This window comes from Takifugu rubripes, chromosome 13 (genome assembly GCF_901000725.2).
Source record: "Takifugu rubripes chromosome 13, fTakRub1.2, whole genome shotgun sequence".
Taxonomy (NCBI): domain Eukaryota; kingdom Metazoa; phylum Chordata; class Actinopteri; order Tetraodontiformes; family Tetraodontidae; genus Takifugu; species Takifugu rubripes.
In genome coordinates, this window is record NC_042297.1 from 926,862 (window position 1) to 938,442 (window position 11,581).

The window sequence follows — 11,581 nt, forward strand, 5'->3', positions numbered from 1 at the left end:
CCCTGTTAGGACCCTGTTAGGACCCCGTTAGGACCCTGTTAGGGTTAGGACCATGTTAGGACCCTGTTAGGACCCTGTTAGGGTTAGGACCCTGTTAGGACCCTGTTAGGACCCTTAGGGTTAGGACCCTGTTAGGACCCTGTTAGGACCCTGTTAGGGTTAGGATCCTGTTAGGGTTAAGACCCTGTTAGGACCCCGTTAGGACCCTGTTAGGACCCTGTTAGGGTTAGGACCCTGTTAGGACCCTGTTAGGACCCTGTTAGGGTTAGGACCCTGTTAGGACCCTGTTAGGACCCTGTTAGGGCTAGGGACCCTGTTAGGACCCTGTTAGGACCCTGTTAGGGTTAGGACCCTGTTAGGACCCTGTTAGGACCCTGTTAGGACCCTGTTAGGGTTAGGACCCTGTTAGGACCCTGTTAGGACCCTGTTAGGGTTAGGACCCTGTTAGGACCCTGTTAGGACCCTGTTAGGGTTAGGACCCTGTTAGGACCCTGTTAGGACCCTGTTAGGGTTAGGACCCTGTTAGGACCCTGTTAGGACCCTGTTAGGACCCTGTTAGGACCCTGTTAGGGTTAGGACCCTGTTAGGACCCTGTTAGGACCCTGTTAGGGTTAGGACCCTGTTAGGACCTGTTAGGACCCTGTTAGGGTTAGGACCCTGTTAGGACCCTTTAGGACCCTGTTAGGACCCTGTTAGGGTTAGGACCCTGTTAGGACCCTGTTAGGACCCTGTTAGGACCCTGTTAGGGTTAGGACCCTGTTAGGGTTAGGACCCTGTTAGGACCCTGTTAGGGTTAGGACCCTGTTAGGACCCTGTTAGGACCCTGTTAGGACCTGTTAGGGTTAGGACCTGTTAGGACCTGTTAGGACCCTGTTAGGGTTAGGACCCTGTTAGGACCTGTTAGGGTTAGGACCCTGTAGGACCCTGTTAGGACCCTGTTAGGGTTAGGACCCTGTTAGGACCCTGTTAGGACCCCGTTAGGACCCTGTAGGGTTAGGACCATGTTAGGACCTGTTAGGACCCTGTTAGGGTTAGGACCCTGTTAGGACCCTGTAGGACCCTGTTAGGGTTAGGACCCTGTTAGGACCCTGTTAGGACCCTGTTAGGGTTAGGATCCTGTTAGGGTTAAGACCCTGTTAGGACCCGTTAGGACCCTGTTAGGACCCTGTTAGGGTTAGGACCCTGTTAGGACCCTGTTAGGACCCTGTTAGGGTTAGGACCCTGTTAGGACCCTGTTAGGACCCTGTTCGGGTTAGGACCCTGTTAGGACCCTGTTAGGACCCTGTTAGGGTTAGGATGTTAGGACCCTGTTACCTGTTAGGACCCTGTTAGGACCCTGTTAGGGTTAGGACCCTGTTAGGACCCTGTTAGGACCTTAGGACCCTGTTAGGGTTAGGACCCTGTTAGGACCCTGTTAGGACCCTGTTAGGGTTAGGACCCTGTTAGGACCCTGTTAGGACCCTGTTAGGACCCTGTTAGGGTTAGGACCCTGTTAGGACCCTGTTAGGACCCTGTTGGACCCTGTTAGGGTTAGGACCCTGTTAGGACCCTGTTAGGACCCTGTTCGGGTTAGGACCCTGTTAGGACCCTGTTAGGACCCTGTTAGGACCCTGTTAGGGTTAGGACCCTGTTAGGACCCTGTTAGGACCCTGTTAGGGTTAGGACCCTGTTAGGACCCTGTTAGGACCCTGTTAGGGTTAGGACCTGTTAGGACCCTGTTAGGCCCTGTTAGGGTTAGGACCCTGTTAGGACCCTGTTAGGGTTAGGGCCCTGTTAGGACCCTGTTAGGACCCCGTTAGGACCCTGTTAGGGTTAGGACCCTGTTAGGACCCTGTTAGGACCCTGTTAGGACCCTGTTAGGACCCTGTTAGGGTTAGGACCCTGTTAGGACCCTGTTAGGACCCTGTTAGGGTTAGGATCCTGTTAGGGTTAAGACCCTGTTAGGACCCCGTTAGGACCCTGTTAGGACCATGTTAGGACCATGTTAGGACCCTGTTAGGGTTAGGACCCTGTTAGGACCCTGTTAGGACCCTGTTAGGGTTAGGACCCGTTAGGACCCTGTTAGGACCCTGTTAGGGTTAGGACCCTGTTAGGACCCCGTTAGGACCCTGTTAGGACCCTGTTAGGACCCTGTTAGGGTTAGGACCCTGTTAGGACCCTGTTAGGACCCTGTTAGGGTTAGGATCCTGTTAGGACCCTGTTAGGGTTAGGACCCTGTTAGGACCCTGTTAGGACCCTGTTAGGGTTAGGGCCCTGTTAGGACCCTGTTAGGGTTAGGACCCTGTTAGGGTTAGGACCCTGTTAGGACCTGTTAGGACCCTGTTAGGGTTAGAACCTGTTAGGGTTAGGACCCTGTTAGGACCCTGTAGGACCCTGTTAGGACCCTGTTAGGGTTAGAACCCTGTTAGGACCCTGTTAGGACCCTGTTAGGACCCTGTTAGGGTTAGAACCCTGTTAGGGTTAGGACCCTGTTAGGGTTAGGACCCTGTTAGGACCCTGACCTTAGGTCACAGGGTCAGGGTCCCCAGAGGCACCTTGTTGCCTGAGTACAAGTTGCACTGTCTCACCTCCTGTCTCACCTCCCGTCTCACCTCCTGTCTCACCTCCTGTCTTACCTCCTGTCTCACCTCCTGTTTTACCTCCTGTCTCACCTGTTGTCTCACCTCCTGTCTCACCTCCCGTCTCACCTCCTGTCTCACCTCCTGTCTCACCTCCCGTCTCACCTCCTGTCTCACCTCCTGTCTTACCTCCTGTCTCACCTCCTGTTTTACCTCCTGTCTCACCTGTTGTCTCACTTCCTGTCTCGCCTCCTGTCTCACTTCCTGTCTCACCTCCTGTCTCACCTCCTGTCTCACCTCCTGTCTCACCTCCTGTCTCACTTCCTGTCTTACCTCCTGTCTCACCTCCTGTCTCGCCTCCTGTCTCACTTCCTGTCTCACCTCCTGTCTCGCCTCCTGTCTCACCTCCTGTCTCACCTCCTGTCTCACCTCCTGTCTCGCCTCCTGTCTCACCTCCTGTCTCCCTCCTGTCTCACCTCCTGTCTTACCTCCTGTCTCACCTCCTGTTTTACCTCCTGTCTCACCTCTTGTCTCACCTCCTGTCTCACCTCCTGTCTCACCTCCCGTCTCACCTCCTGTCTCACCTCCTGTCTTACCTCCTGTCTCACCTCCTGTTTTACCTCCTGTCTCACCTGTTGTCTCACTTCCTGTCTCACCTCCTGTCTCGCCTCCTGTCTCACTTCCTGTCTCACCTCCTGTCTCACCTCCTGTCTCACCTCCTGTCTTACCTCCTGTCTCACTTCCTGTCTTACCTCCTGTCCACCTCCTGTCTCACTTCCTGTCTCACTTCCTGTCTTACCTCCTGTCTCACCTCCTGTCTCGCCTCCTGTCTCGCTTCCTGTCTCACCTCCTGTCTCGCCCTCCTGTCTCACCTCCTGTCTCCCCTCCTGTCTCACCTCCTGTCTCACCTCCTGTCTCACCTCCTGTCTCACCTCCTGTCTAACCTGTTGTCTCTTCCTTTCTAGGAGGGTCTCTCTGCTGGTCCTGGAGCCTCTCCGTGTCTTCCCCTGAAACAGCCTTTGGGTGAGCAGCGCCGGGTGACCAGTAGAGGGCAGCGATGCGCCCGTTCCACCCACCTCCAGAAGCAGAAGAAGAAGAAGTTCAACGCTGTTGTTTGTGTGGGGAGAGTTTGGGCAGGAATGCTGAGGGAATAATGTCCGGAGGCTGCGCTGGAAAGAGGTGTCGGTGCTGTCGTATATCTACTGCGGAGAGGAGGAGTTCCAGCTCGTTCACCGCTCCGGTCCGTTTCAGGGAACCTTTCACTTCCCGAAATGAGGCGCTCTTTAATTGAACCGAAACCTTTGCAGCTAATCTGCAGCTAAGAGTTTATCTTCTGCACTGTGAAACGTTGAGCTGTCCAGCAACAATGAGTTACATTTCCCCGATGGAGAGAAGTTACTGACAAACACATTTCACGAGAACCCTCTCGGTAATTCCGCTAACCGTTTGTTCGGTTCAGGTCAGGACGGGCTGGTGGTGCACATCAAGCAGACCGTGGGAGGAGAAGGTGGGCCGGACATCAGTCTGTCCTTCCACCTGCCCCCTGCTTACCCCTCCTGCCCCCCCGGCATCTCGGTAACATCCACTCGCCTGTCCAAGACTCAGAGCCTCCACATCAGGCAGAAGCTGCTGGACCAGGCTGCAGCGTTACCAGCAGAGCCGATGTTACACCGGCTGGTGGAGGGTGTGCAGGTCAGGGTGCTGCTCCGCTCTCACACACACACACACACACACACACACTCTTCAACGTGTCTCCCGGTGTTTCCACAGGAGCATGTGCAGCGAATGGACACGTGCGCTGGCAGAGACGAGAGAGGCGGCCCCAGACCCAGACCGGACTGTTTGTCCTGCTGCTGGACCACATTCGTGACAGGAGGCGCTACATCAAGCTCCTGGAGCGTTGGACCCACCAGCTGCAGCTTTCTGGGATTGCTGTTCCTGGGACGCAGCATCCTGCTGATCCTGCAGGGGGACCGACTCCAAGTCAAGGTGACGGTCAGCGTCTGTGCTGCACTGTAATCCCTGTCAGTTAACACCCAAGGTGTGTTCTTATTCCACAGAAAGGGTCCGGTCCATAAATCGTCGGTTCACTGGTCTCACTGGTCTCTGGCTGACCTTGGGACTCTCTCAGCATCAGTGAAGGACCCGACACTGGTGCTCCTGACCTCTGACCTCGATGGGGTCACACTGGGTGATGTGGGCCCAGGGTGCAGGCGGTTCTCATATGCTCACGGGTTTGGTGGGATGTTTCTTTCTGGTCCAAGACCTTCTGCTGCAAGTTTGTCTTCTCTTTGTCAGTCTGGTTTTTTCCTCGGGAGCCTTTTTTGGCTCCTCAGGTGAGGACGCAGTCATGTGACTTTGAGACTGGGTCCATGACGAGTTACTGACCCTGAACCAAACGCCAAGAGGCTGTTATTCTACTGCAGTGTGAGGGAAACATGTGTGTGTTTGTGTGTGTGTCTCCAGGAGTTTTGTCGCCTTTTGAAGACGGTGAAGATCGATGTGGATTCTTCCGGCAAGAAATGCAAAGAGAAGATGATGAAGGTTCTGATCGAAGCCTCACGTCCATCCAGCGTCAGGTACAGGTTCTCATTCTGATCTCCACACACTTGCTCTCCAAACGATAGCGGAGACAATGAGAGGCTGCTCGGGTCAAACCAGCTGAAAGGCTTCAGAACGGCCTCCAAATCCAGGAAGATGTGCAAGAACATGGAAAACGCATGTGGAAGGATTGAGTAATGGCCCAAAGCTGAGCTGTGGGTCCTGGGTCACCACAGAGGTGTCCTCGGAGGACTGGAACCACTGGAAGACCCCTGTGAGAGGAGAAGCCCTCAGTGGTGATCAATGATGGTTCCTGGACAGGTTCCACCGACCCAAAACACACACCGACTGTCCTCAAGACACATGGAGCAGCAGTTTATGGGACCGATGAACTTGTTCCTTTTGGGTCCTCCAACAGTTGGGTCAGCTGACCCTCGAACCCTGAACCTGAGCCACCGTTGACTGAAGCCGATGGGGTGTGTCGGGCCTGTTTTCACAGACCAGGATCATGGATCCGTGTGTGTGTGTGTGTGTGTGTGTGTGTGCGACAGGTGTCTAACAGCAGGGGTCTAACAGCAGGGTCTAACAGCAGGGGTGGGTCTAACAGCAGGGTCTAACAGCAGGGGTCTAACAACAGGTGTGGTCTAACAGCAGGGGTCTAACAGCAGGGGTCCTAACAGCAGGGGTGCAGGGGGGGTCTAGGGTGTGGGTCCTACAGCAGGTGTGGGTCTAACGCAGGGTCTAACAACAGGTGTGGGTCTAACAGCAGGGGTCTAACAGCAGGGGTCTAACAGCAGGGGGTCTAACAGGCAGGGGTGGGTCTAAACAGCAGGGGTCTAACAACAGGTGTGGGTCTAACAGCAGGGGTCCTAACAGCAGGGGTCTAACAGCAGGGGTCTAACAGCAGGGGTGGGTCCTAACAAGCAGGGTGGGTCTAACAGCAGGTGTGGGTCTAACAGCAGGGGTCTAACAGCAGGGGTGGGTCTAACAGCAGGGGTGGGTCTAACAACAGCAGGGGTGGGTCTAACAGCAGGGGTCTAACAACAGGTGTGGGTCTAACAGCAGGGGTCTAACAGCAGGGGTCTAACACAGTCAGGGGTGTCCTTGCCAGTCTGCAGGGCTTGGAGGTGAGGAGCTACGGGTCCTTCCAAGAGCTCGCTGCAGCCTTCCAGGACATCAACCTGGAGGAACTCTTCCAGCAGATCTCTGTGTTCATGGAGTGACTGAGGGGAATATTACATCCATCATGGAACGTCCACTGGAAATTGATGTGCAGCTGGTCTACAAAAATGTTGCCACGGTTACCATTAATTGTGCTGAAAACCATCATGTTGACTGTAAAGGGACACCTGTAAACATGGCCTGTAAATATAAAAGACACGTTTTTATGTCGCCTTCTAAAAGTATGTGTGTGTGTGTATGTATGTATGTGTATGTATGTATGTGTGTGTGTGTGTGTGTATGTATGTGTATGTATGTATGTGTGTGTGTGTGTGTATGTAATCAATCAATCGATCATCTTTTATTATCAGCATCTGTTAAATCAGAACTGTCTCTAGACCCTCTCCAGAATCCCAGGGCCTGACCCCCAACAAGCAACAGTGGCAGGAAAAACTCCCCTTTAACAGGAAGAAACCTGGAGCAGGACCAGGCTCATGTAGGGGGACCCTCCTGTTGATGGGGGGGGGGGGGTAGAGAGAGAGGAGAGGAGGAGGAGGGGAGAGAGGAGGGAAGGAGAGGAGAGGAGAGGGGAGGGAGGGAGGAGGAGAGGGAGGGGAGGAGAGGAGAGGAGAGGGGGAGGAAGGAGAGGGAGAGGAGGAGGGGAGAGGAGAGGAGAGGGGGAGAGGATGAGAGGAGAGGAGAGGGGGGAGAGGATGAGAGGAGAGGGAGAGGAGGAGGGGAGGAGGAGAGGAGAGGGGGGAGGAGAGGAGAGGAGAAGGAGAGGAGAGGGAGGGTGAGAGGGGAGAGGAGGGGAGAGGAGAGGAGAGAATAGGTAGGAGAGGAAGAGGAGAAGGAGGAGGGGAGAGGAGAACATAGAAATACTTTATATAATTAAAATCAGCTGCCGGTAGAGTCGAGTTGAAGTGGGTCAGCGGGGTCCAGAGGTCAGTAGGTCAGCATACAACTATGAAGGTGGTGATGCCTGTAGATGGATACAGAAGGGGGGCAGAGGGGCAGAAGAAATAACCACTAGTCGGAGAGGAGGGGGGGGCAGTTGTTGGGGTGGCCTCTGAGGCGGGTAGATGCAGCGCCGCCTGCTGGAGAAGCTCAGTTTATTTTGAAGGTAAAAGAGGGCAGGAACGTGCACGTTTGATCACCTTTCTCCTGTAAATAGGGTTTAAATGCTGCAGCTGCTTCTCGAACACGTCCCAAACCGCAGTCACGTGACTCGCCAGAGGAGCTAATCAGCAAGAACTTCGCGTCATTTTTCCAAAATAAAACCAGTTTGTTTTTGGAGACGCTAAATACTCGAAAACAGGCCAAAGGGGGAGATTCGGTCCGGTTTAGAACAGGAGTCGCCGCACTTCCCGGGACATGACGTCAGAGCTGCGCCAGGTAAACGGCACACCTGTACCTGCGCCGTCCTGACGCACCGCGGTCTCACGCACGGACGGACAGACGGACGGAAGTGGGGATCAAAGATGAGACGCAGTTAACGAGCTCCTGAAGATCCTGAAGGTCCTGAAGATCCTGAAGATGAGGCGCGAAGGTGGACTCGTGGGCTGAACCTATTCTCGAGGGAACACCACGTTAGACTGCTGACATGTGCAACAGGACCGAGGTAAACGCGCGCGCGCGCGCACATATCTACCAACGTTTAGTAACAGAGGTTTATGCAGTCTGGAGGAAAAGGCGTTCAGCCCTGTTCCTTCTGTTATCTGAGCTGAATGGGGGAACATTTTGGGGGGGAACTGTTTCTTCTGGTTCCTCATCAGCTACTTTGGCCTTTCATGTCTCTTTACACATCAATGTCTCTTTTCTTTTGGCTAATTTGAGGCTTCGGCTCAGGCCTGCAGCTGGCCACATGTGGAACAGCCCCCCCGGTTTATTCATCTTCCTTTTAAAAAGGCACCTGCTCACCTACTGGAACCTTTGCATGTTGTTTTTTTGACACAAACTCAAGAGTTGCGTGACTGTTTCCAACGTCAGTGTCGTGTTGTGAGGGCTCGGGTCAAAGGAAAACCTGTTTCCCTCTCAGGGTGGGTCCCACCCAGGCCTGAAGTTTCATGTGTGACGTGAGTCCAGGAGGTTGAACCTTATCTGCCTGATAATCTATATTATAAATGGTAGCGAGGCCTGTAAACACACCTGAGAGACGACCCAGAGAAAACAGGCGAATGTTGTGGCAGGTCCGGACCTGCATACGCCTGTAAACCTGTTAGAAGAAGACCGTGCTGGTCCTCTTTCGTTTGAGCTTTAAAAAGAAAGAAAGATCCTGTAAAAGAGTGAAGTGAACTGAATACACGTGTGAAGTCGTGTGTCACCTGTGGTTCCAAGATTTGGAACATTTTTAGCTCCATTTGAATTATGTTGGTTTGATGTTCAAATTCTGTCACAAACTCTCGGTAGGGTTGAATTTTGGACTCAAGAGGCAGGTAAACCAGTCCTACCAGGTGGACAAACAGGCTTTCAGCAAGGAAACTGGCCCCCCAACCCTAACCCTAACCCTAACCCAAACTCCAACATGGAGCCAGAGCTGTATTCTGCTGGGTGCTGAAGCTCTGACCCACCCTTACCGGTCCTCTCTGGCCCCAACCCTAACGATTCCTATAGGTCTATATGGTAACATTTCAGTCCGACCCCCCCTCCCTGTGTCTGTAGCCTTTAGTCAACAGACCAGGAACCGTCAGCTGCAGCCGTTTCCTCATGATTGTGTCCTGACTGGTCACAGTTTAGAGACGGACTCTCAAGTCTTCATCATGAAATGAGCTACCTGAGGTGAGTTCCCTCTCAGCTGGGGGCCACAGCCAGAAATCAAGGTTTTTACTGCTTTTTAAAGGTAGCCAGAAGAAAAGAGAGGGAACGATGGCAGGAACGTCCTCTGTCCTGCTACGTCCTGTCAGAGGTCGCCATGTTAAAACCACATTAGTCCGGATCAGAAGGGCCATTTACCTGGACCACTTTCATCACTTCATGGCAATGACATGACTGGAACCAGCGATCCCAGAGTCCGTTTTTAACTGTGACCCAGAGGACAGACGAAGCCAGAACAGAGAGCAGTTCTTTTTGTCTGAGAAGATCATGAGTGCTGCTTCTTCTGAGAAGCGGTTCGTCAGGTCTGGAAACGTTGGGAAGGGGGGCAGAGACGGCTCGAGCCAGTCTGGAAAAGCCTTATGGGTTCATTTATTTTGCTGAGTCCTGATTTAGCATTGAAAATGGTGATATGAAGGATGTTTTTAAGGATGTTCTCTGCTTGTGCTTTAGCTCCTGACCCGTCTCTTTTAAAAGGAACCCTTTGAGCTTTGGAGCAGACGGAAGGATGGAAGCAGTGACCCTCTCCTGCCTTCACTGGTACGGATATTTATTACTATTAAAGGGTGATCTATCAGGCCACATCTAGAGCATAAAGCTCAGTGTGATTCATAACACCTTCAGATTTATTGAGATCATTTTGATAAGCACAGCTGATGCTTTACTAAGGCTTCTACTCATCTATACATTAAAGAGTAATGTCCTTGTGTACGTATGTGCCAGCTAAAGCAGAGTTGACGTCCTACCAGCGATACACCGTTGCCTTGACAGCTACGCTTTAGCTTTAGCTTTAGCTCCCGCTGACGTTTGGGAGCCTCCCAATGATGACGCACAGTAACTGTTAATGTGGGCGTGTCTTTGTGCAGCCAGCACAGAGGACATTTGATTACGTCCTGGTGGCCCACAAGCAGGAGGATGAAACGGACCAGAAGGCTCTGAGACAGACGGCCTTCATTCAACAACTGGAGAAAAAAACTTCAAAGTCTCGGTGCGGCTGAACTGTCCAGATCTCCAACACTGAACATGTGACTGAAACACGCGCGCTCCCAACCCCCCCTCGTAGAAAATCGTCCATGATGACAAAGTATTCTATGGTCTTCGTGCCCCATCTGAGATATTTGAAGAGTACCAGTATCTGCTCAAAGTTTCTGACCTGCAATGGTGCGGAGATGTGAAGGGCGCCGTCACCCAGGCCACCAGGTAACGTGCACACACACCAGCACATTTGGGAGGCTAGTTGATGCATGGTCAGGTTTCCTTCAGTGGCCCCAGGCGTCGTTCTGTACCAGATCATTGACACGTAGATGTTAGCAACGAAGTCCTCGTCGTGTACCTGCCAGAGGGTTGAGAGGGGGCAAGAAAAGCCCCAAGAGTTGGAGTGAATGATGGAGGCTTTATGTCTGTGAAGGTTCTCGCTCCTCCAGGACCTGGTAATCCTGCTAGTTGAATCACAGCAGCCGTTAGCATTCCATGAAGACGTTTCACCTCTTATCCAGGAGCCTTCATCAGTTCTAACGGACTGTTGGGGAGTTCCAGGTTCTTCTGCTTCAGGAGCCATGAACACCTTTGGAGCTTCATTCACCTGGTGGTTGGTGGCTCCGCCCCTCATCATAATGGGGTTGGTTAGTGGCCATGTGTGAAAGGCCTCTTCTCCTCCTGAGGAGGTTTTCATCCTGTACTGTAAACAGGTGAGAGGTGATGTCTCGAGCCCCACCCCTGGTTAATGATGGTTAAAGATGATGATCGAGTGTCCTTTGTCCTTCAGATGCAGGTGAACTGTTGACTCCTGGCCTGAGGAGTTGGCTCTGTGAAGGGGTTGTGTTGTCTCCCCAATGGACAGGGCTACGTAAGGTAGTGTGGGCAGTCCAGTGCAGCGAGGGATGTCCAGACCTGTTCACTGGGGAGACTAAACAACCGCACATGGCCCAACATAGAAGAGCCAGCTCCTCAGGCCAGGACTCACCTGCATCTGAAGGACGAGGACTCGCCTGCCTCTGAAGGACAGAGGACTCGCCTGCATCTGAAGGACAGAGGACTCACCTGCATCTGAAGGACAGAGGACTCACCTGCATTGAAGGACAGAGGACTCGCCTGCATCTGAAGGACAGAGGACTCGCCTGCCTCTGAAGGACAGAGGACTCGCTGCATCTGAAGGACAGAGGACTCGCCTGCATCTGAAGGACAGAGGACTCACCTGCCTCTGAAGGACAGAGGACTCGCCTGCTCTGAAGGACAGAGGACTCGCCTGCATCGAAGGACAGAGGACTCGCCTGCATCTGAAGGACAGAGGACTCGCCTGCATCTGAAGGACAGAGGACTCGCCTGCACTGAAGGACAGAGGACTCGCTGCATCTGAAGGACAGAGGACTCGCCTGCATCTGAAGGACAGAGGACTCGCCTGCATCTGAAGGACAGAGGACTCGCCTGCATCTGAAGGACAGAGGACTCGCCTGCATCTGAAGGACAGAGGACTCGCCTGCCTCTGAAGGACAGAGGACTCGCCTGCATCT

The 11,581-nt window shown here is 53.1% G+C and overlaps 1 protein-coding gene across 1 annotated transcript; it reads left to right on the forward strand.

Annotated features, from left to right (window-relative positions):
- Positions 1 to 3,710: 3,710 nt before the first annotated feature.
- On the forward strand, positions 3,711 to 6,329 carry LOC115251964 (RWD domain-containing protein 3-like; the record flags this gene model as incomplete). Its single annotated transcript, XM_029846013.1, is given in 6 exon segments — positions 3,711 to 3,798; positions 4,018 to 4,306; positions 4,366 to 4,485; positions 4,487 to 4,547; positions 5,025 to 5,137; positions 6,211 to 6,329. Coding segments are annotated over 6 exon segments (783 nt in total), but the record flags the coding sequence as incomplete, so codon positions are not given.
- Between the last annotated feature and the right edge of the window lie 5,252 nt (positions 6,330 to 11,581).